General features: G+C 42.7%; 1 protein-coding gene across 4 annotated transcripts in view; it reads right to left on the bottom strand.

The window, feature by feature from the left end:
* Positions 1–21,195, bottom strand: part of EIF4B (eukaryotic translation initiation factor 4B) — a 33,751-nt gene that overhangs the window by 2,860 nt on the left and 9,696 nt on the right. The window contains exons 3-13 of one of the 4 annotated variants that reach the window (XM_059682967.1): positions 20,347–20,555; positions 17,396–17,512; positions 15,477–15,531; positions 14,498–14,632; positions 9,297–9,440; positions 9,018–9,191; positions 5,409–5,637; positions 4,419–4,531; positions 1,603–1,816; positions 775–830; positions 111–219 (exon numbers count right to left, since the gene is read on the bottom strand). In XM_059682967.1, coding sequence (XP_059538950.1) covers positions 111–219; positions 775–830; positions 1,603–1,816; positions 4,419–4,531; positions 5,409–5,637; positions 9,018–9,191; positions 9,297–9,440; positions 14,498–14,632; positions 15,477–15,531; positions 17,396–17,512; positions 20,347–20,555 — 1,555 coding nt within the window. The remainder of the gene's footprint in view (positions 1–110; positions 220–774; positions 831–1,602; positions 1,817–4,418; positions 4,532–5,408; positions 5,638–9,017; positions 9,192–9,296; positions 9,441–14,497; positions 14,633–15,476; positions 15,532–17,395; positions 17,513–20,346; positions 20,556–21,195) is intronic. The other 3 variants (XM_059682969.1, XM_059682970.1, XM_059682971.1) reach the window with 3 other exon arrangements.

Raw genomic sequence — 21,195 nt, 5'->3', positions numbered from 1 at the left:
AGTGTGAGATCTGGCAATGCTTGGAGAACCAAGAACTTCTTAATTACAAAGACAGGGATGCCTAAGCCCCAGACAATAGTTACAAATGAAAGGAAAGAGAACACACTTACCTCTCTGACTCCTTCCAGTGGTCTTTGTTCCCTCCCTCTCCTGGACCACGGCTGGAGTTCCCACTTTGGCCTTTTGGGACACTCACCCCATCCACTTTATTTTCATCTGTTTGAGTGGAAATGCAAAAATAAATGGAAGGCAAGTAAATAATTACCCTCCCTCCCCTAGGTTTCCTAAGGATTGGAGAAAAATGTGCTTATTATGTACCCAGGGAAATTGAACCTCACCCCAACCCAGACTTCCTTCCTAAGCCCTTCTTCCCACGTACTCTCTATATATAACACACACCCCTCCCCCCACATCAAGATCCACTAAAAAGTTCCACTGTAGGATTACGCCATCATGAAAAGCCAACTGGCAATAAGGGCTATGATGCTGTGTTGTGAGTGACCTTGGCCTTGCAGATGGTGACATTTCTAATCTGCACTGAGCATGGTATTTTCCTTCCGATTCCCCCGCCCCCTCTTCTACCAGGAAAGGGCAGGGTTCCATGCTTTCTCTAGAGACCACTCCTGCCCTCTAATGGCAAGAAAAGGCAGACAATCTAAGAACCTTAACACAAAACCTGGTGCAAAATACACTGAAGTTCAGTATTTCATGACTTTATAGGCCTTTTCATGTAGGCCTCTAGCTGAATAAGACCTATTCTCCTTTTGATCTTACCTTTCCTTGCTGGTCCTTCCTCAGACGGTTGAGCTGGAACCACTTTCCCCCCACCGCTACAAGAAAAACGTGTGATCACATCATCAGTTGTCTTAAAGAGAAGAAACTTATCACTCTCCAAGCTCACAGAGAACCAAAAGTACATAACGCTGTGACACGTGAAAATACAGCAACAACAAAAGCATTATTTGAACACTAAGTGCCATGTCCTTTAGAATCATCACAATCACGTGAGGCTAATATTATTCTCTATTTTACAAATGAGGATCCTAAGACTTATGGAAGTGATCCTCCCATTGCCAACATGTGGCTGCTATGGGTTCTGAGTCTAGTATTTGCAGATTTTCAGGCGCCAAAGGAATGTCAACTAGCTATAAAAACTCTAGAAAATGGAACCATTGGTGCTCAGGAGCCAGCTCCATTATATCACTGAATCCGAACTAATAAAGTAAACAGGGTTAGGTGCTATCTAAGGCCAGCCCCCCTGAGAGCACTTTCTATCATGACATCACAACATTTAAGAGTCTACAGCTGCCCTGGTTGGTCTTGCTCAGTGGTTAGAGCGTCAGTCCGCAGACCAAAGGGCACATGCTTTGGTTGCAGGCTCGATCCCTGGGCCACGTCAGGGCCTGCTGTGCAGGAGGCAACCCATGTGTTTCTCCCACATCAATGTTTCTCTCTCTCCCCCCTCCTCCATTCCCTCCTCTCTCCTAAAAAAAGAAAAGAAAAAGAAAAAATAATCAATGGAAAAAATATATCCTCCAGTGAGGACAGAAAAAAAAAAAAAGATTCTACAGCTAACCAACTGCTGTTTCCAAGCTGACTCACCTTGTAGGGGATTGCTGCTCTGTGTCTGAGCTCTGAGATCGAGCAGGAGGGTTAGAACTTCGCTTCACCCAAGCATTCTCCTTTGGTGGAGGGGCTGGCATTACCTTTAGAGGCTGTTCAGGTTTGGGAGGCTTAGAAGTTGGAGAGTGACAGTCTTCCTCCTTATTGAATGTTTCATTTTCTAGAGACTTCTCACTCTCTCTCCTTCGTGCATCTGTGAAGTCAGAGTGGGGGAGATCAAATTATCAGAAATAGGCTTATTGTACAACCATCTATTAGGATCTCAACAGAGTGGGAAATGTTCTACGTCCATATTTACTGCTATCATTTTTCTTAAATACAGTCTCTAACTTGGTTCCCAAAATATGGGGAAATGTTTCACTGATTCAAGAGAAATTGGAAAAATGACTCTCCAAGGATAGCCCCTGACCTTTCCTAGAAATGAGCAAGCAGTCTTTGTTTTAGGATGATAGCTTTTCTAATCTCCTTGTTAAAATGGTTGTACTTGGAGAATGATGTGTGTGTGTGCGTGTGTGTGCGTGTGTGTGTAAAGGGGACCTATGGCCCTAGCTAGTTTGGCTCAGTGGATAAAGGGTCAACCTGTGGACTGAAGGGTCCTGGGTTCGATTCCGGTCAAGGGCACGTGTCTGGGTTGTGGGCTTGATCCCCAGTGTGGGGCATACAGAAGGCAGCTGATCAGTGATTCTCTCTCATCATTGATGTTTCTATCTCTCCCCCCCTCCCTTCCTGAAATCAATTAAAAAAAAAATCTCACTCATATGTGGGATATAATGATCAACATAAATGATGAACAAAAATGGATCCAGAGACAAGGTGGCACTGAACAGACCGTCCAACCTCAGGGAAAAGGCGAGGGGAGAGGGAGATTAGAGGTCAACCAAAGGACTTGTATACATGCATATCAGCATGACCGATGGACACAGACACGGGCGGTGGGGGCTTGCCCTCAGGGGTGGGAGTGTGTGTGGGGGGCAGGGGGGTTAACTGGCGGGGGCGGGGAAGAGACATGTAATACTTGAAACAATTAAAAAAGGGGACCTATGTTAAATCTGCAAACCCCAGAAACCACTGGTCAACTTACAGGCTCAACATACACAAATATATAAGTAAACACGATACCACCAGATTTATACATTTATGAAAATCAGAACACACCCATATAATTTATTTTTTATTTATTTTTTATTTTTTTTATTTTTATTTATTTATTTAATATATTTTATTGATTTTTTACAGAGAGGAAGGGAGAGAGACAGAGAGTCAGAAACATCGATGAGAGAGAAACATCGATCAGCCGCCTCCTGCACATCTCCCACCGGGGATGTGCCCTCAACCCAGGCACACGCCCCCGACCGGAATCGAACCCGGGACCCTTCAGTCCGCAGGCCGACGCTCCATCCACTGAGCCAAACCGGTTTCAGCATAATTTATTTTTTAAATACATTTTTATTGATTTCAAAGAGGAAGGGAGAGGAAGAGAGAGATAGAATACATTAACGAGAATCATTGATTGGCTTCCCCTACTAGGGATCAAGCTCGCAACTGGGCATGTGACCTGAATGGGAATCCCCTGGTTCATAGGTCAATGCTCAACCACTGAGCAACGCTGGCCGGGCTTATGAATTTTTTTAAAAAAATATACTTTATTGATACAGAGAGGAAGGGAGAGGAATAGAGAGTTAGAAACATCAATGAGTGAGAAACATCTATCAGCTGCCTCCTGCACACACCCCACCGGGGATGTGCCCACAACCAAGGTACATGCCCTTGACCTGAATTGAACCTGGGACTCTTCAGTCCGCAGTTCCAGTCCGATGCTCTATTCACTAAGCCAAACCGGTCAGGGCAGTGAATTTTTTTTAAAGCACGAAATGTCTCCTCAAAACTAGGAGCTTATTTTGTCAGATTCTTTTTACACTTTAAGCGCAAGCTCTTCAGAAGTAGGGATATACATCAACCCAACTATCATACTCCTGGGTACAAAGAGGCATTATATCTTGTTACTAAGAGTCTACTCCAGCATGAATAATTTCCAGGAAACTTCTACAGCATGTGGACAACTATTTCCAAATTACCCCAGCCTTGAGCCATGTTTTGAAATGCTCAAGTACAAATCAATTTAGATGTGGGAGAAGAAGCCTTAAAACAAAAACAAAAACAAAAAACCCCGCCCCCAAAACATTGGCTCACACTAAGGCAGTGGTTCTCAACCTGTGGGTCGCGACCCCTGTCGCCTAAGACCAATGGAAAACACATATATAATTACATATTGTTTTTGTGATTAATCACTATGCCTTAATTATATTCAATTTGTAACAATGAAATTGGGGGTGACCACAACATGAGGAACTGTATTAAAGGGTCGCGACATTAGAAAGGTTAAGAACCACTGCAGTAAGGGAAGGGAGGTGTTATAATTGAACTATTCTGCTTCCAAAGCACTAAACATGCTTATGACCAAGCAGTAAATTCAAGGGAGGAAGAAAGAATCAAGAGCAGAATATCATCACTTGAAACATTGATTGCTCTGAATAAATAAAACTCAGATGTCAATACATAAAATGAAGGGACAAGTGTAATAGTTAAGTGTACTCTTTAGTGGAAAATTATTAAACAGATCATCTAAGTCTCCCCCCAGTGCCCATTTGTCAGATTTTTCAGAGCAGGAGATGTAAAACTAGTACCAATCTGAACTAATCCAAATAGAGAGTCCAGGATTGAAATTAACACCCCAAAGTCTCTGCATAATTTGGTTATGAATAGGTTATGGAAAATGGCAATAATATGATACCCACCCTGGTCTGACTTACTTCTGCCAGATGTGGCTGAGGTCCCAGTCTGTGATGACTCACTTCCTGTCCTTGACCGTTCCCGTTCCTGAGTTTCTTCACTTCGCCAGCTTGGGTGTCTGTATACAAGATTTAACAAAATACATATGTTATTTGTTCAGTGAAGGCCACCTTGAACTCATGCTGACTCCCCAAGAATGACCACTTTTTGCATTGGCTAGGGCAGTGGTTGGCAAACTGCGGCCCCTTGAGTGTGGCTCTTCCACAAAATACCATGTGCAGGTGCGCACGTACAGTGCGATTGAAACTTCGTGGCCACACTCAAGGGGCCAAAGAGCCGCATGTGCCGACCACTGGGCTAGGGTTAAGAACATTCTCCTACATAATCTACAACACTAGCCTCCTTTACTGAAAATATAATTCTGCGAGTCATTTAAAACTAGGCTAGTTGTCCAGAACATTGTTATAGGTTTCTAACCTATTAGAGCCAATGCTACCTGTGATGACTCCTTTAGTATCTTAAGTAACCAACACACATACAAGTAAAAAAATGAAAAATAGTAAAACATCTTCTCTCTACTTTATCCCTAGTAAATTAATGAGGTAAATCCGCCCACTCACCACGGTGGAGTTTTACTTTATATACTAAAGCAGGGCTTGCAAATTTTTCTTAAAAGCCCAGATAAACTTCGCTTATAAACAAAGGCCCAGATCATAATTTGCTGACTTCTGTATTAAAGTACCACCAGTTTATATCTGTTGCAGGTTAAACCTTGTAGGCCTTTTGAAAAGTGTGAAGGATAGGCAACGACTCTTCACTGGGTAAACCGTCCATGTACTGCAGACCACCTGGCAGCCCCAGACCATGCACACTAAATGCCGATAATGACAGCCAATAGCATCCACACAGATTCCCCAAGTACCCTGGGGATGTAATGCCCCCACGAAGAACCACTGGACTCAGAGATGGGAAATTCATATTGGCGATAACCTCACCTCTCTCGAGGCCGCCGTTCTAGTTTTGGCTCATCCAGCTGACGCTGCAATTTCTCCTGTTCCTTCTGTAGCCGCTCCTCTACTTCTCGTTCTCTAGCAGCTGTGTCAACAGGTTTTGCCCCTCCAAAGATGGAGGCTGCTCGACTGGACTGGGAGGTGCTAGCAGAGGAATCATCTTCCTTAGGAGTGCTCCGAGGCTTTAGATTCAGTTTGGGTCTTTGGGGGGGACCTACATCAAATAAAACTCTTAAGTAATAGGTTTTCAAAATTAGAAGCTGATGGCTGGAAGCCAGATTCCCAGACATAGCTTTTACATGGGATTCAGATTAGTGGCCTAGCCAATTCAGCAGAGGTAAGGAGGGAGATTAGAAAATGGGTGGTTTGAATAACCAAGTCCAATCAATCTTTCCATTACCACATCCAATGATGTAGTACCAGACTAAGGGAAAGACTAAAAATGGTAAAAATTTACATGATAAAAACAATCCTTTATCATGATTATTATTACCTGGGAAGAAATTTTCAACCACAATAAACTATTACATGAAAGTATCTTGTTCAAAAATGTGGTCTGGAACAGCGGTTGCCAACCTTTCAGACCTCATGGACCACTGGTTGACAACCGCTGGTCCAAAGGTTTCCTTAAATCAGTGGTCGCCAAACTTGCGGACCTCACCACCCACCAGTGGTCCGTGGAAGATGGATCACTTCAGTAGGTTAAGAGCTTGTAACAATATGCAGGGCAGACTCCATCCAGTCTTACACTCTTGCCCGGTGCATAATATACATTTGACAGTGACTCACAGGGCAGAGCCTGCAACACTGAGCTTCTGAATACGCTCTACGGGAATCTGACTCAAGTCATCAGCATTTCTCAAGGTTGAGTGTTTCAAGGAAGCCATGTTTCTCAAATTCAGTGTTTATCCTACATATTTCAGACACACAAAGATAAGAAGAAAGCCTATGTGCATTCTCCCTCCCAGGAGCAAGCCCGTGCCTTTCCCTCTCCCTTCTTCTTCTCCCACAGGTGTGCATCTCCAAAGCTCTAAAGGACCCTTGAGGCTTGCAACCAGGAAGCAATGAGCAGTGCAGCTCACCCTGGGCAAACCCCCTGAATCTGTCCCCAAGGACCCCTCTTAGTGAGCCAAAGCAGCTCAGCCTAGGCTCACTTCCCCAACCCCCTTTTTAATTTAAAAAAAAAAAAAAAATTTTTTTTATCGATTTCAGAGAGGAAGGGAGAGAGATAGAAACATCAATGTTGCCGAAACTGGTTTGGCTCAGTGGATAGAGCGTCGGCCTGCGGACTGAAAGGTCCCAGGTTCGATTCCAGTCAAGGGCATGTGCCTGGGTTGCGGGCATATCCCCAGTGGGAGATGTGCGGGAGGCAGCTGATCGATGTTTCTAACTCTCTATCTCTCTCCCTTCCTCTCTGTAAAAAATCAATAAAATATATTTAAAAAAAAAAAAGAAACATCAATGTTGAGAGAGAATCATTGATTGGCTGTCTCCTGCACGGCCCCTACTGGGGATTGATTCCGCAACCCGGGCATGTGCCCTTGATTGGAATCGAACTCAAGGCCTTTAGGTAAACAGGCGGATGCTCTACCCCACTGAGACAAACCAGCTAGGGCTCCCCAGCCCTTTCTTATTTCACTGTCCCCAACTTGAATAAATGTCCTCTAACATTCAAAAAAGAATATGCTAAGTTCTACAAAACAGACTTATTCATATGAAAGTTGTAAGACTGGGACAGCTTTAAAGTGCTAACACCTGAGTCTTGAGAACTGCACACCTAATAGGGCAGATGTAGAAAGGATGAGAGACAACATTGAGGAGATAAGCTGGAGGCAGAACAGTGAAGGGCCTTTATGTTAGAAATACAGACAAAGAGATATCTTTCAGACCATGGAGAGTAAGAAATTTTTAAATATTTTAAAAATTAATTTTAGAGAGGAAGGGTGATAGAAAGATCGATTTGTTGTTCCACTTATTTATGCATTCACTGGTTGATTTTTGTATGTGCTCTGACCAGGGATCAAACCCCCAACACTGGCATGTCAGGGTGGCACTCTAACTAACTGAGGTACCCAGCCAGAGCCCAAGACTAGGAAGGTTTTCAAAAGAAGGAGAATAACCTAATTAGATACTGTTCCAGAAAGACAATTTGGGCCAGTGTGAAGAATGAAGTGAGGCAGGGAAATCTGTTAGAAAAGGGGTAAGGCCACCAGGAAAAAAAAAAAAAAATCAGGTGAACAGCTATTGGGGGAGGGAAGGTATGGCATGAAAGGAACAGGTCAGGAGCCAAAGAGGACCTGAGGCCCACATCTGAGCCTCCACTTTTCTCACAAGTAAAGTGATGATAACTGCAGACAAATTCTTATAATCCTATCTAATAAAGAGGGAATATGCTAATTGACCCTCACCCCATCACAAAGATGGCAATGCCCACAGCCAATAAGGAGGGAATATGCTAATTGCTGCCCCACCCTCAAAGACGGTGGCACCCGGAGTCCCCCAGTCCCCTCAGTCCCCCAGGGTCAGCCCAAGGCGCAGGTAAGCCTCAGATGGCAGCTGCCTGGCTGCCCAGGGCTGCCCGAAGCTCAGGTAACCAGGACCAACAAGGCTTGTGCTGCCAGCAGTGGCAGCAACAGAGGTGTCGCCTCCTGCCGGGCTGAGGGACCCCCCCTCCACCAGTGCATGAATTTTCATGCACCGGGCCTCTAGTTAGATAATACTTGTGTGAGAACTCAGCTCATTGGTGAAAACGCTCAATAAATGTCAACTATTATTTATATACTAGAGGCCTGTTGCACGAAGAGATTCGTTCAATAGGCCTTCCCTTGCCTTGGCTGCTGGCACCGGTTTGCCTCTAGCACCCAGGACCCAGGCCTTCGCTCTGGCCGGGCTCTGGCTGGAGCTGGCCCCGGGGCCATCAGGCTATGCTCTGTCGCTTGGAGCCTATGTACGAAAATTAACCGCCATCTTTGTTGGCTTAATTTGCATACTCTCCTGATTGGCTGGTTAGCGTAGCAAAGGTATGGTCAATTTACATGTTTGTCTCTTATTAGGTAAGATTCCTTGAATGAAAAAAGATAATAGCAATGCTTTTAAGAATTAAAGATTTTGTAGGAAAAACTGAAAATGCTATTTTTGCTTTGTGTTTTTGAGGAGAAAAGACTGTACTGTGCTGGACTTTCAATATGGCTCTGATGACTTCTGTCACCCCACTGTGTTTTGATAGTTCTCTAGGTCTACCTTCCTTAACGGGCGGGGTGGGGGGTGGGGGGGGGAGTCATAGGTGATGATATATATAAAGCACTTGGCACCAAGTCAGGGTTGATAAAAGGTTGTTAAAAGGCTAGGATTGTTTTCTTCCTTTCCAACTTAGTTTACTCAATACATTTTAACCCAAATATCTATGTACTAAAGGAAGTTAGAAATATTTTGCTTTATTTCCATTATGTCATCCGTATCCAATGCTCTTTCCATTACACTCTGCTGCATCCTTCACAATATATAAATTCTTAAGGGGTTTGAACATAACTGAGAATTTTCCCATCAGTTTGTGCAGTGGTCTGCCCCATTAAGCAAGCAAAAGAAAATGATTACCTCTATCATCACGCCTATAATCATCCCGAGAGTAATCATCTCTGGAACTCCATGACCGGTCATCACGTCTCTCATATCTGTCCTCATAGCGGTCCCCGCCTCCTCTGTAGTCATCATCCCTTCGGTACCCACTACCAAATGCTCTTCTGCCACTGCCTACCCTGGAATCATAGCCTGTAAATAAATATACCCCAAATTGTAATCATCACACTGGATGGAAGAAAGGAGTTCTTAAAAAAAAAAAAAAAGCAATTTAACTTAATGGTGTTTTATAATGACCTCTATCATAGTCTCTGCTGCCTCTGTCATCATAGCGATCCCGGCCACCATATCGATCCATATCCCGGCGCGGGCCGTCACGATAACTGTCCCGATACCCATCACGGTATCGGTCTGAGTCGTAACGATCTCGATCTCGATACTCTGGAGAAAAGAGAGACAAGTAACATTTTTTTGGACGCTAAAGAAATAAGAGAGCCAATTAGGCCAATGTGGTTTGAGTTCATATTCACTGCTGTATCCATTTTTATAAAAATATGTCACACTATATAGTAGAAGAATTTGTATTGAATTGAAGTATTATTGAATTAAAAAACATTTCTCTAGTAATCCAATACACATTGCTGGGCTAACAATTTAGGAAGTTAGGGGAGAGAAAAATATATGTTCCATAATGAATTTCCAGGATTAAAGATTTAGGTACTAAAACATCCTATCTAATAAAAGAGAAACATGGTAATTGGCGTACGACTGCTACCTTTCCCATTGGCTAATCAGGGCTATATGCAAATTAACTGCCAGCCAGGCAGCTTAAAGCGAACATGAGGCTTGCTTGCTTCAGTGACGGAGGACTCCAACATTCCCCGCCTGCTGCTGCGGCCTCTGAGCTGCAACTCTAAGCAACTATGTTACAAATATAGAAGCTAAACAAAACCCCAGAAACCTGCTTTAGTCCACCGGGCTTCAGCCAGCAGGATTGCAACATTGTTTCGAATACAGAAGATAAACAGCCATCATCCCCTCACCCAGGCTGGCCAGGCACCCCAGTGGGGACCCCCACCCTGGTCCAGGACACCCTTCAGGGCAAACCAGCCAGGCCCTACCCATGCACCAGGCCTCTATCCTATATAGTAAAAGGGTAATATGCCTCCCAGCACCGGGATCAGCGTGATAGGGGGCAGCGCCCAAACCCCCTGATCGCCCTGTGGCTCTGTGTGTGACAGGGAGCGGGGCCACAACCTCCCTATCCGCCCTGCTCTGTTCCTGACGGGAAGGCGCCCCAACCCCCTGATCAGCCCTGCTCTGTGCCTGATAGGGGGGAGCTCCCCAACCCCCTGATTGCCCTGCGGCTCTGTGTGTGACAGGCGGCGGTGCCCCAACCCCCTGATCGGCCCTGCTCTGTGTGTGACAGGGTGCGGCGCCCCAACGCCCCCCCCCCCATACGGGTCTGCTGTGTGTGTGATGGGGTAGAGCCATAACCTCCCCATCGGCCCTGCCCTGAGTGTGACAGTGGCAGCACCCCAACCCCCTGATCGGCCCTGCTCTGTGGGTGATAGAGGGCGACGCCCAAACCGCCCCCCACGGGCCCTGCTCTGTGTGTGACGAGTTAGAGCCATAACCTCTCCATCGGCCCTGCCCTGAGTGTGACAGGGTGCAGCGCCCCAACTCCCCTATCGGCCCTACTCTGTGAGTGACAGGGGGGAGCTCCCCAACCCCCTGATATGCCCTGCTCTGTGCATGACAGGGTATGGAACCCCAACCCCCCTGATGGGCCCTGCTCTGTGCATGACGGGGGGAGCTCCCCAACCCCCTGATCGACCCTGCTCTGTGCGTGACAGGGTACAGAGCCCCAACCCCCCTGATGGGCCCTGCTCTGTGCATGACAGGGTATGGAGCCCCAACCCCCCTGATGGGCCCTGCTCTGTGCATGACGGGGGGAGCTCCCCAACCCCCTGATCGACCCTGCTCTGTGCGTGACAGGGTACAGAGCCCCAACCCCCCTGATGGGCCCTGCTCTGTGCATGACAGGGTATGGAGCCCCAACCCCCCTGATGGGCCCTGCTTTGTGCATGACAGGGGGTGGCGCCGCAACCTGTCCATCGACCCTGCCTTGAGTGTGACAGGGGGCGGTGCCCCAACCCCCCAATCGGCCCTACCCTGAGCGTCACTGAGGGTGGCATCACAACTTCCCGATCTGCCCTGCTCTGTGCATGACAGGGGCGGCACCCCAACTCCCCAATCAGCCCTGCTCTGAGCCCGACCAGGGGCTGCACCTAGGGATTGGGCCTGCCCTCTGCCACCCAGGAGTGGGCCTACGCCAGCAGGTCATTATCTCCTGAGGGGTCCCAGACTGTGAGAGGGCACAGGCCGGGCTGAGGGACCCCCCCTTCCCCGTGAGTGCACAAATTTTTGTGCACCGGGCCTCTAGTCTATAATAAAAGCCTAAGCGACTGTTACAGCAAAATGACCGGTCGCTATGATGTGCACCGACCACCAGGGGGCAGACACTCAATGCAGGAGCAGTCCCCCGTTGGTCAGTGCGCTCCCACAGGGGGAGTGTTGCTCAGCCAGAAGCTGGCTCATGGTTGGCGAGTGCAGCTGTCACAGTGGGAGCCTCTTCTGACTCCATGGCAGCAGGCACAGTGGGTCGGGATGAGTGTGAGCAGTGTGGTGCCCAGCCCCGATTTGGTCTCCTCCCTGGCTACCTGCTGTACATCTCCCGAGGGGTCCTAGACTGCGAGAGGGATGTCCAATTGCCAGCAAAGGCCCTGTCCCTTCCCCCATCCAGCAGGCCCTGTCAGGCCTGGCCCCTATTGGGGCTGGGCGAGACAGCCCCAATAGGCCCTAACTGCCAGCCAGGCCTAGCCTAGGGACCCCACCCTTGAATGAATTTCGTGCACCGGACCTCTAGTGTAAGTATAAAACATTATAAGAAAATATAGTTGGAATCTTATAACCTTGATGCCAAAGATCCAATCAGACATCACTTAAGTTTAGCATGAAAATATATGATACATCTTGTGTTGGCAAAGTTTAGAGGAGAAAGTCAATTCCTACACTGTTGATAATTTTAAAATAGTACAACCACTCTCAAAGTTGTTTCAGAACTATGTATTAAACTATGTATACCCTCTGGGCCAACAATTCAATTTCTAGGAATTTTTCCTGAGCTAATAACTGGACACATGCACAAGAGGGGGTTCGCTGTAATGTTTTCTTATAGATTAGGTACATTAGGGGCACCCATACAGAGCAACCACAAAAATCCGAGAAATGTAATTACTAAATGTATTCATGACACATTATTTGAAAAAATTATGTTATAAACTTTATTGTACACACACATACGTTAATGCCAGAAATTTTTATAAAAACATGTAGCTCAGGAGGCAACTGTGAGTAGTATAACTCATTTATAAAAAGGGGGTTAGTGGCTATTTAACTTCAGCCAACTTGCTAGATCTTCCAATTTTCTGAGAAAAGCTGGGAACCCACATTTTTATATGAAAAATCTCATCTTTTAAACTTGAACTAACACTTTGAGTTTAATCATTGATGCGTATAGACCAAAAAGGAATAGTAATTTTATTACTGCATTCTTTAAAATAATTATTGCATTTTGCAAAGGCCATCATTTTGTCTATGTGAACAAACATTCTGTGATTGTTTAAATTTATAAATTGAAGGACATGCTGATGTTAGTCAAGTAATTATATACAGCAGAGCATGTGAAATAGAATTCAAAAAACAAACATACAAAAAATCTGCTGTGTGTTTATTTTGAAATACATTTTTAATTTCTGAAGAGGTAGTGAACTCTATACTCAATTTTACTTAGATAATATTAAAACAATTATAAGCTTGTATTCACTAAGAAAACAGGGATCAACAGTGAAGAAGCACACCAGTACACTGTTACTAAGACAGCCAGGAAATACACAGGTTTTGAGATTTAATATAGATGTAGCTTAAGAACTCCCTCTACCCTCTATCCACAATCATGAGGGTGGTTACATCACCATGCAAAAAATGTTATAAATTATGTATTAACACTATATATTGTTTTCAAATTTCTACATTCCCTGCCCCCCAAAGGTTTTGAAATTTATCCCCATTTTGTTACATGGACATTATGATATAAAATAGTCCATTATAGGAGCAAACTACTACTTAGTAACTTCCTTACTGAAGAGTAAATTCCATTTAAAAAATACAAACATTGTTGAGTATTTCTGTATGTATTTTAATAAAGTTGCATAACTTTATCGATAAACATTTTACAAAGCTCCTGTTGGACTCAGGTGATAAGTGTGAAACTGTGACCCATCCCAATCCCTACCCCATGACGTTCCTTATTCCCCTTCTTTAAATTACCTTTTATTTGCAGAGCAGAGGCCCAGTGCACGAGGGGGAGGGGGTGTCCCCTCAGACCAGCCTGCGCCCTCTTGCAGCCTGGGTCCCTTGCTCCTTACCGCTTGGCTCACTGCCCCTTAGCACTGCTGCGGAGGCGGGAGAGGCTCCCACCATCACCGCTGTGCTTACCAGCCGTAAGCCCAGCTTCTGGCTGGGCGGCACTCCCCCTGTGGAAGCATCTGCCCCCAGTGGTCAGTGCGCATCATAGCAACTGGTTGTTCTGCTGTAACGTCACTTAGGCTTTTATTATATAGACTAGTGGCCCGGTGCATGAAATTCGTGTGTGTGTGTGTGGGGGTGTGTGTGTCCCTCAGCGCAGCCTGTACCCTTTCCAATCTGGGACATCCCTCTCGCAATCTGGGACCGCTAGCTCCTAACCGCTCACCTGCCTGCCTGCCCCTAACCACTCTGCCTGCTGGCCTGCTCGCCCCCAACTGCCCCCCCACCCTGCCGGCCTGATCACCCCCAACTGTCCTTCCCTCCTGGCCTGATCGCCCCTAACTGCCTCTGCCTCAGCCCCGCCATCATGGCTTTGTCCAGAAGGTCTCTGGGTCTAATTAGCATATTATTGTTTTATTAGTATCGATTGTTTCTCTTCCCTAGTATAAACAATGTCCAATGAAGATGGGATTTTTGTCTGTTGTTCACTGCTTTAGCCTGAACTTAGAACAATATCTGGCATATGGCAAAGTATTTTTGATGTGAATGAATTTTGTTATTTTAAAAGGTATTTTTATAAACTTACGTTTTGACTGCTTCTAGTGATGCAAGGAATTTTTGTATAGCAAATTCTCCAATAATGTAGAACTTAACTCTTGTTTCTATCAATTAGCCTATGGTAAAACTGGTTTCATTATATGCTGTTTCACTTAAAAGTTGCAGAACCTATCAATTATATCAAGTGAGGAATTACTAAATACCACTCTAAACCCATCAATCTTGCTGGAGTCATGTTAACTCAAGTACTTTACTTTGTAGAATCTGTTGGGTTTCTTTATTAACAACAGTCTCTAAAAAAAAGAGAGAAAGTAACACAGAAAAAATGAACTTGATAAAAATGAACTTACTGTCCCCAAAACTATCATCACTTCTTCTAGGTGGGTAGTCATCAAAGCTGTCTGTGGCAGGACGGGCTCTCCAGTCTGTATCTGTTTTGTCAGAATCCCGATTTCTATCTCGGCCAAAAGAACGATCGTCCCTGTCTATAGATATATAAAATAAAATAACAAACAAGTCCACAAAAACATTTGCTCAATATTAATTGCATGCGTAGAAAACTCCCTTCAATTTACATTATTTCTTTTTTCTTTTTTTATTTTATTGATTTTTTACAGAGAGGAAGGGAGAGAGACAGAGAGCTAGAAACATCGACGAGAGAGAAACATCGATCAGCTGCCTCCTGCACATCTCCCACTGGGGATATGCCCGCAACCCAGGTACACGCCCTTGACCGGAATCGAACCCGGGACCCCTCAGTCCGCAGGCCGATGCTCTATCCACTGAGCCAAACCGGTTTCGGCCAATTTACATTTTTTCTTGCTCATACCACAGCACAGTCACGAAGTTATCACAAGTGCACTCTCCAATTCAACTGAGTGATAAATTTCCTCACATTGATTCCTACTGGCTTAACGCTTATCTCTCAACTTCTGTATTAGGAGGAGCCCTGATATATACATAAATTAGGCCCCTCTTGTGTCCAATGTGCTGTTGGGTAACTAATCTATTTGTTATACATTTAACACCTATGTCAATCAGGGCTTCTCAATCTCAACACTACTAACATTCTGAGCTGGACAATTCTTTCTTGTGGGGGGCTGTCCTACGCATTATTGGATTAGTCCCTGGATTCTACTATATGTCAGTAGTACTCCCCAGTTGTGACAACCCAAAATGTCTCCAAACATCAACAAATGTTCCCTAAGGGCAAAATCATCCTTAGTTAAGTACTAATCTAGATTAAAGTAGGGCTACCACTATCTACTTCTATTAAAATCTTCTGGGAAAGGACAATAACAAAACAGGAGAACTTGTCAGCTTCCTTACCTTTATCCTGGGCTTGATCAGCAACGTCCACTCGAATTCTCCTGTTACCTAGAGACTGAGAGCATAGGACCATATTAACCAACCTTTTGCCCCATTATGCACAAATCCTATGAGTGACCTTGAACATCTGGGCATAGCAGAAGCACTGGGGGAAGGAAGATAAAGGAAAAACATTGTAATCTACCCAACATTCCAATTTGTTGGCTAAAGAATCCTTTATAAAGACTTGAAAACTTAGTTAAGTTGGGCTTAAATGATGTCAGGTCAATTAACTTATTTTTATAAAGATAAATTTCACAGAATAGAGTTAATTTAACTTTTTCAACTATCAAAGGCAATTTAATACCAACTATAGTAAGTTAAAAATAATCCCCAGACATCTAAACAAAAGACACATTTGGGTCCAGAGTAATTATTCATTCAAACATTTATAGAGCGCTTACTATGTATCACAAAGTTGCTTAAAGCATGGTCTCTGTATAACCTTAAATTCTTCCACTTAATATTACCTTTGGGTAAATCAGTTCCTCCAGGATACCCTCTGATTTCCCTTGCCCACATCATTATTTATATACTTTGAACCCAATTAATTCTACTGCTGATTTTTCCTCATTTCGCAGTAGAATCTACAGTTGAAGAAGGATAACAGTGAATTTTAGTTGAAAATACCCAGAATTATATTAAATACAGCTGTAATAAAATCTCTAAATACACAGCAGTTCCTTAGTTTGGACCATGACAATATTTTAACAGTTAATCCAGCAAACTTCAGATCTTTATTATTCTTTAGATGTTATTACAGATGTCCTCCCTTTCCCCCATTGACCCCCTCCACCCAGCACCTGTCCTCCCATGCTATTCTCTTAAAATCCAGACTGAGAAGTTAAAAATTAGTAATATTAATAAGATCTAAAAAAGGATCTGAGAAGAATTATTTTGGAATAACTTCAGCTTTTCATATATTTAACTATATAAGTGAATTTTTATTTCTAACTAGCATTTACTTCAGATTATCAAAGTGGTACTCAATTATGAGGTAGGAAAATATTTTAAGAGGTGTTGGTTTTAATCATGTCAAATGGCAGATCTGGACCATAGAATTATGGCACAAATGGCACTGGAAACTGCCTTCTCAACAAATAATGAGGGATATCTGGAATTAAGAGAAAGAAAGAAAAAAGTCTTTTTTTCTTCCCAGATATAATTAGTTTGATTTCTAAAGTCACTAGAAAAAGAGAAGTTTCAAGATTACAGACTTCCATCACTAAAAGGTAAATAAATGCTTCAGTATCCTGCCTAAGAATCACTACATAGCACCAATCATGTAATAACTGTGAATCTCCTCTCCCTACTTAACTGCCAATTTGTCTGGATAGAAAAACATCTATGGGCAATGATAAAAAGCAGGATTGAATGTTTCCTGTCATTCTTCTGTGAAAGATTCCTAAGAGCATGTATTTATTACAAAGGACGTTTATATAAGAAATGTTTCCGAACCCTCTTAAAATTATAATGAAACACCATTACTTCCCTGAAATGAGAAAATGCCTTTTAATACTAAACTGATTAATATGATTTTTCTATTGGTTTGATTTGGTCAGATTACTTTGAAAAAGCAAAGCCACCAGAGCTAAGGCAAAGCTATGAGCGAATGTGAGATTCTATTAAAGACTTGGTGTGGTGAATTTCTTCCACAATTTCCCACCTAAGTTCCTCCCTGAGTTATCGGGGCCTGTTGATCTTGCTGAAGTGTGGTGTGACTTTTAAGTGTTACATTGTTAAATAACCCAGGCTTTTCTTTATAGATATTCTGGGAACCTTTGAAACAGTTACTGACCCAACATAAAAAAATAACAGTTTGATAAACATTAGATTTGTCAGCTCCCACCCTTCAAACTCTCCACCCTTATTTTCTTTACCTCTTCATTGAGGCTCAGGGCATTGAACAAGGAATCCAGGTCCTCGAACTCAGCATAACCAAAACCTTTCAACCTCTCTGGATTGCTGGGTTCACGTGGTAAACGCACTGCACTGATCTGAAGTAAACAAGCAAAACAAAACAAAAAAGACAACAAAAAATGTTTCACAAATCAATGTTCTGGTTCATTTGCCTCTTTTGACCACCATACATTATTATATGCAATAAAACTTTTTGAATACAGAAGAACCTGGTTGTCTTCAAGCAAGAAACCACTGCAAAGGGATAGAAGACAGACTTCATTGTATACCCTATCAAACCTCTTCAACTTGAATATAAATTTAACCCTTAAAAACAACAACAACACTAAACAGAAACAACACGAGTGCAGTGTATTCCTTGTATCGCCCATTCCACAATTAGCATATTTTAGTCTTTAACTCAATTATTGCCAAAAAATTTTCTGGGCAGTATATTTTGCAGAAACCTTACTTATCTGAGAACTACTGTCTTCATACATTAACAAAAATTTGATAGAATCAAACACTGGATTGTAAACTCCCTCATCCCTAACCCTTCTGCTGAATTCTGAGATGGCAAACCACTCAATTTTTACTCTTTGAAGCACAGGAAAAAATTTACACTGACCTAGTTTTAATTTGAGGTTAACTTGTGTTTTCTTTATGTCCAATTTTAAGATAGATTTCAAATTCTTTTGTTTTCCCACCATCTCCTCTCCATCATCCACATCTATTTTCCTTATCCTTTTAATTTACTATATTCAAGTTTATCTTCTGGACTAGTGATTTGACATTTATTCTGGTGTCTGATATTTAAATTTTATTACTGTCTTTTAAAAATTCTAGTTTAATTAAACTCATGATACAGTAGAAAAAGGAACGAAACATGGGAAGGGAAGTAGTTACAGACCAGTTCCTGAGCATAAAGGTGAAAAGCCTGAATAGACCAGAGATTTTATCCAACATTCTAGAGAGAGAGGCCACTAGAGAAAAATCAAGAACAGGTCAACCTTTTAGTTGGTCTAGATAATTAAACAGAGAAGAAAATTTGTAGATGGCAGTCAAAAATAATCACATCAATGCCTGGCCAGTGAGGCTCAGTGTTTGGGTGTTGACCTATGAACCAGGAAGTGATGGTTCAATTCCGGGTCAGGGCACATGCTCGGGTTGCGGCCTTGACCCCGAGTAAGGGGCTTGCAGCAGGCAGCCGATTGATAATTCTCTCTTATCACTGATGTTTCTATCTCTCTCCCCCTTCCTTTCTGAAATCAATAAAAATGTATTAAAAAATATAATCACATAAAAAAACCCAACTAGAACAGAATAAAGAGAGAACCTCGCTATGCTGATCAACTGAAAAAAAAAAAAAAAAAAAAAACACCAAAAAACAAAACAAAACAAAAAACGCAACTACAAAATAGGAGGGAGCAGCTGCTTTTAAGTATTTTCTCATTGGCAAAGACTGGAGAAAAACCTAATAGAACTAAAACCTGCTGCTCATTGTTTCATTTTTTTAAGTCCTTAGTATTTTTTAATCAAAGTTTGAAAAAAGAACTTCTCAGGACCTCTATACTCTAGAACAGCGGTTCTCAACCTGCAGGTCGCGACCCCTTTGGGGGTCGAACGACCCTTTCACAGGGGTTGCCGAAGACCATCGGAAAACACATATATAATTAATCACTATGCTTTAATTATGTTCAATTTGTAACAATGAAAATACATCCTGCATATCAGTTATTTACATTACGATTCATAACAGTAGCAAAATTATAGTTATGAAGTAGTAACGAAAATAATTTTTTTGTTTGGGGGTCACCACAACATGAGAAACTGTATTAAAGGGTCGCGGCATTAGGAAGGTGGAGAACCACTGCTCTAGAACTTTCTAGACCAGCATTTTGAAACATACCATTAAAAAGAGATGAAAAACCACCATTTGCGATAACATTGATGGACCTTGAGAATATCTTGCTAAGCGAAATTAAGTCAGTCAGAAAAAGCTAAGAACCATATGATTTCACTTATATGTGGGATATAAAACTGAAACAGAAACAAGCAACTGTATGATGGTTACTAGAGGGAAGGGGAGCGGGATAGTAAAGGGTAAAAGGGACCAAATATATGGTGATGGAAGATGATTTGATTTGGGTGTTGGGCACACAATGCAACATACAGATCATATATCATAGAAATGGACGCTTGAAGCTTATATAATCTTATTAACCAATGTTACCCCAATAAATTTAATAAAAAATACTTATCTTAAGCTTTTAAAGCAAGCAAACTTTGTTAATATAAACTATACTAATATATCCGCTAAGTTAAATATGTTCTTACAAAAAATTAGTAATCTTGATGTAAGCCTGAATGTCATTAACAGAATGGCTGAGTTCAGAGAAACTTTCTACCTTTTAACATTTAACAGGGCATCTCACGTTTAAGTTTCTTAATGAGAAGGGGTATAGGTTTGAGAGACTCTCCCTGTATCAATAAGGTACCATTAATTTTTCTATGATTGGACAATGGTGTTGGATGAGAACATTCTCAGCCAAAGAGCCTAAACATTTAATTATACACCTGCTTCTTCCAAGTCTAGCCACAATCTTAGAATCTTTCTCAACATAGAAAATCAGGGAAGTCACTATCAATAATGCTATTTTTTGTATCTAGTTAATTGCCTAAACCTTTATTTATTTATTAAATATATTTTATTGATTTTTTACAGAGAGGAAGGGAGAGGGATAGAGAGTTAGGAACATCGATGAAAGAGAAACATCGATAAGCTGCCTCCTGCACACCCCCTACTGGGGATGTGCCTACAACCAAGGTACATGCCCTTGATTGGAATCAAACCTGGGACCCTTCAGTCCGCAGGCAGACGCTCTGTCCACTGAGCCAAACCAGTTAGGTCTGCTTAAACCTTTAGACTTACATTTAATCCTCTAAAGAATTCCTTAATGGAGTCTTCGGTTACATCATAGGGCAGGTTCCCTAGAAAAGCAGTGTAGGGCGGCGATTTGGGAAGACGGCTCCTGTCAATATTGGGTTCCCGAGCAGCCCGTGGAGCAGTGGGCAGGATGGAACGGTCAATTGGAGGTGCCCTATACACATCATCGTCATTACTGTGCCAAGTGGTTGAAACTAGGATAGAAAAGTGGACATAAGTTAGAGGAAACTTCCCTCACTGCCATTCTAGAATAAGAGGACCTATGCTAAGTGCCAAGCATTAAATAAGCTACCCCCCAAGAAAGAAACGGTAATATTACAATCAGAAAAACAACACAAAAAAGACTCACGTCTATTTGTTTCTAAGTATTTCAAGGCCCAGGCTTTAGTTAACAGAATCATGGTGACTCTTATTCTTTATGTAGCAAAGAGAAAGAGAGAATATCAACTATTTATGGAATATTACTATGTGCTAGATATGTCATATTCATTGCATCCCATCTTATCTTTTTAACAATCCTGTGAGATTGTTCCCCATTCTAAAGAAGGAAACTCAGATTTCAGGAAACTAAGGTCACACAGATGGTAGAGCAAATAGCTGGTAATCCTGGTAGAGCTAGGATTCTGACCTGGGTCCCTCTCACGCCAAATGTATTTAACCACTATGAACAGCTCTCATTCTAGCCTTTCAGTTAAAGAAGTATTTTCTCATGGTTTATCCTCCCTTTATTTAAAAAAAAAAAAAAAAAGATTAATTCTGTCCCTATAGCACTGCCCATGAATTTGCACTTCAGGTATCAACACTTATGGAAAGTACAATCTATGAAATTATGAA

The sequence above is a fragment of the Myotis daubentonii genome, chromosome 2 (assembly GCF_963259705.1).
Source record: "Myotis daubentonii chromosome 2, mMyoDau2.1, whole genome shotgun sequence".
In the NCBI taxonomy this organism is placed as follows: Eukaryota; Metazoa; Chordata; class Mammalia; order Chiroptera; family Vespertilionidae; genus Myotis; species Myotis daubentonii.
This window is presented reverse-complemented; position numbering and strand designations above follow the sequence as displayed.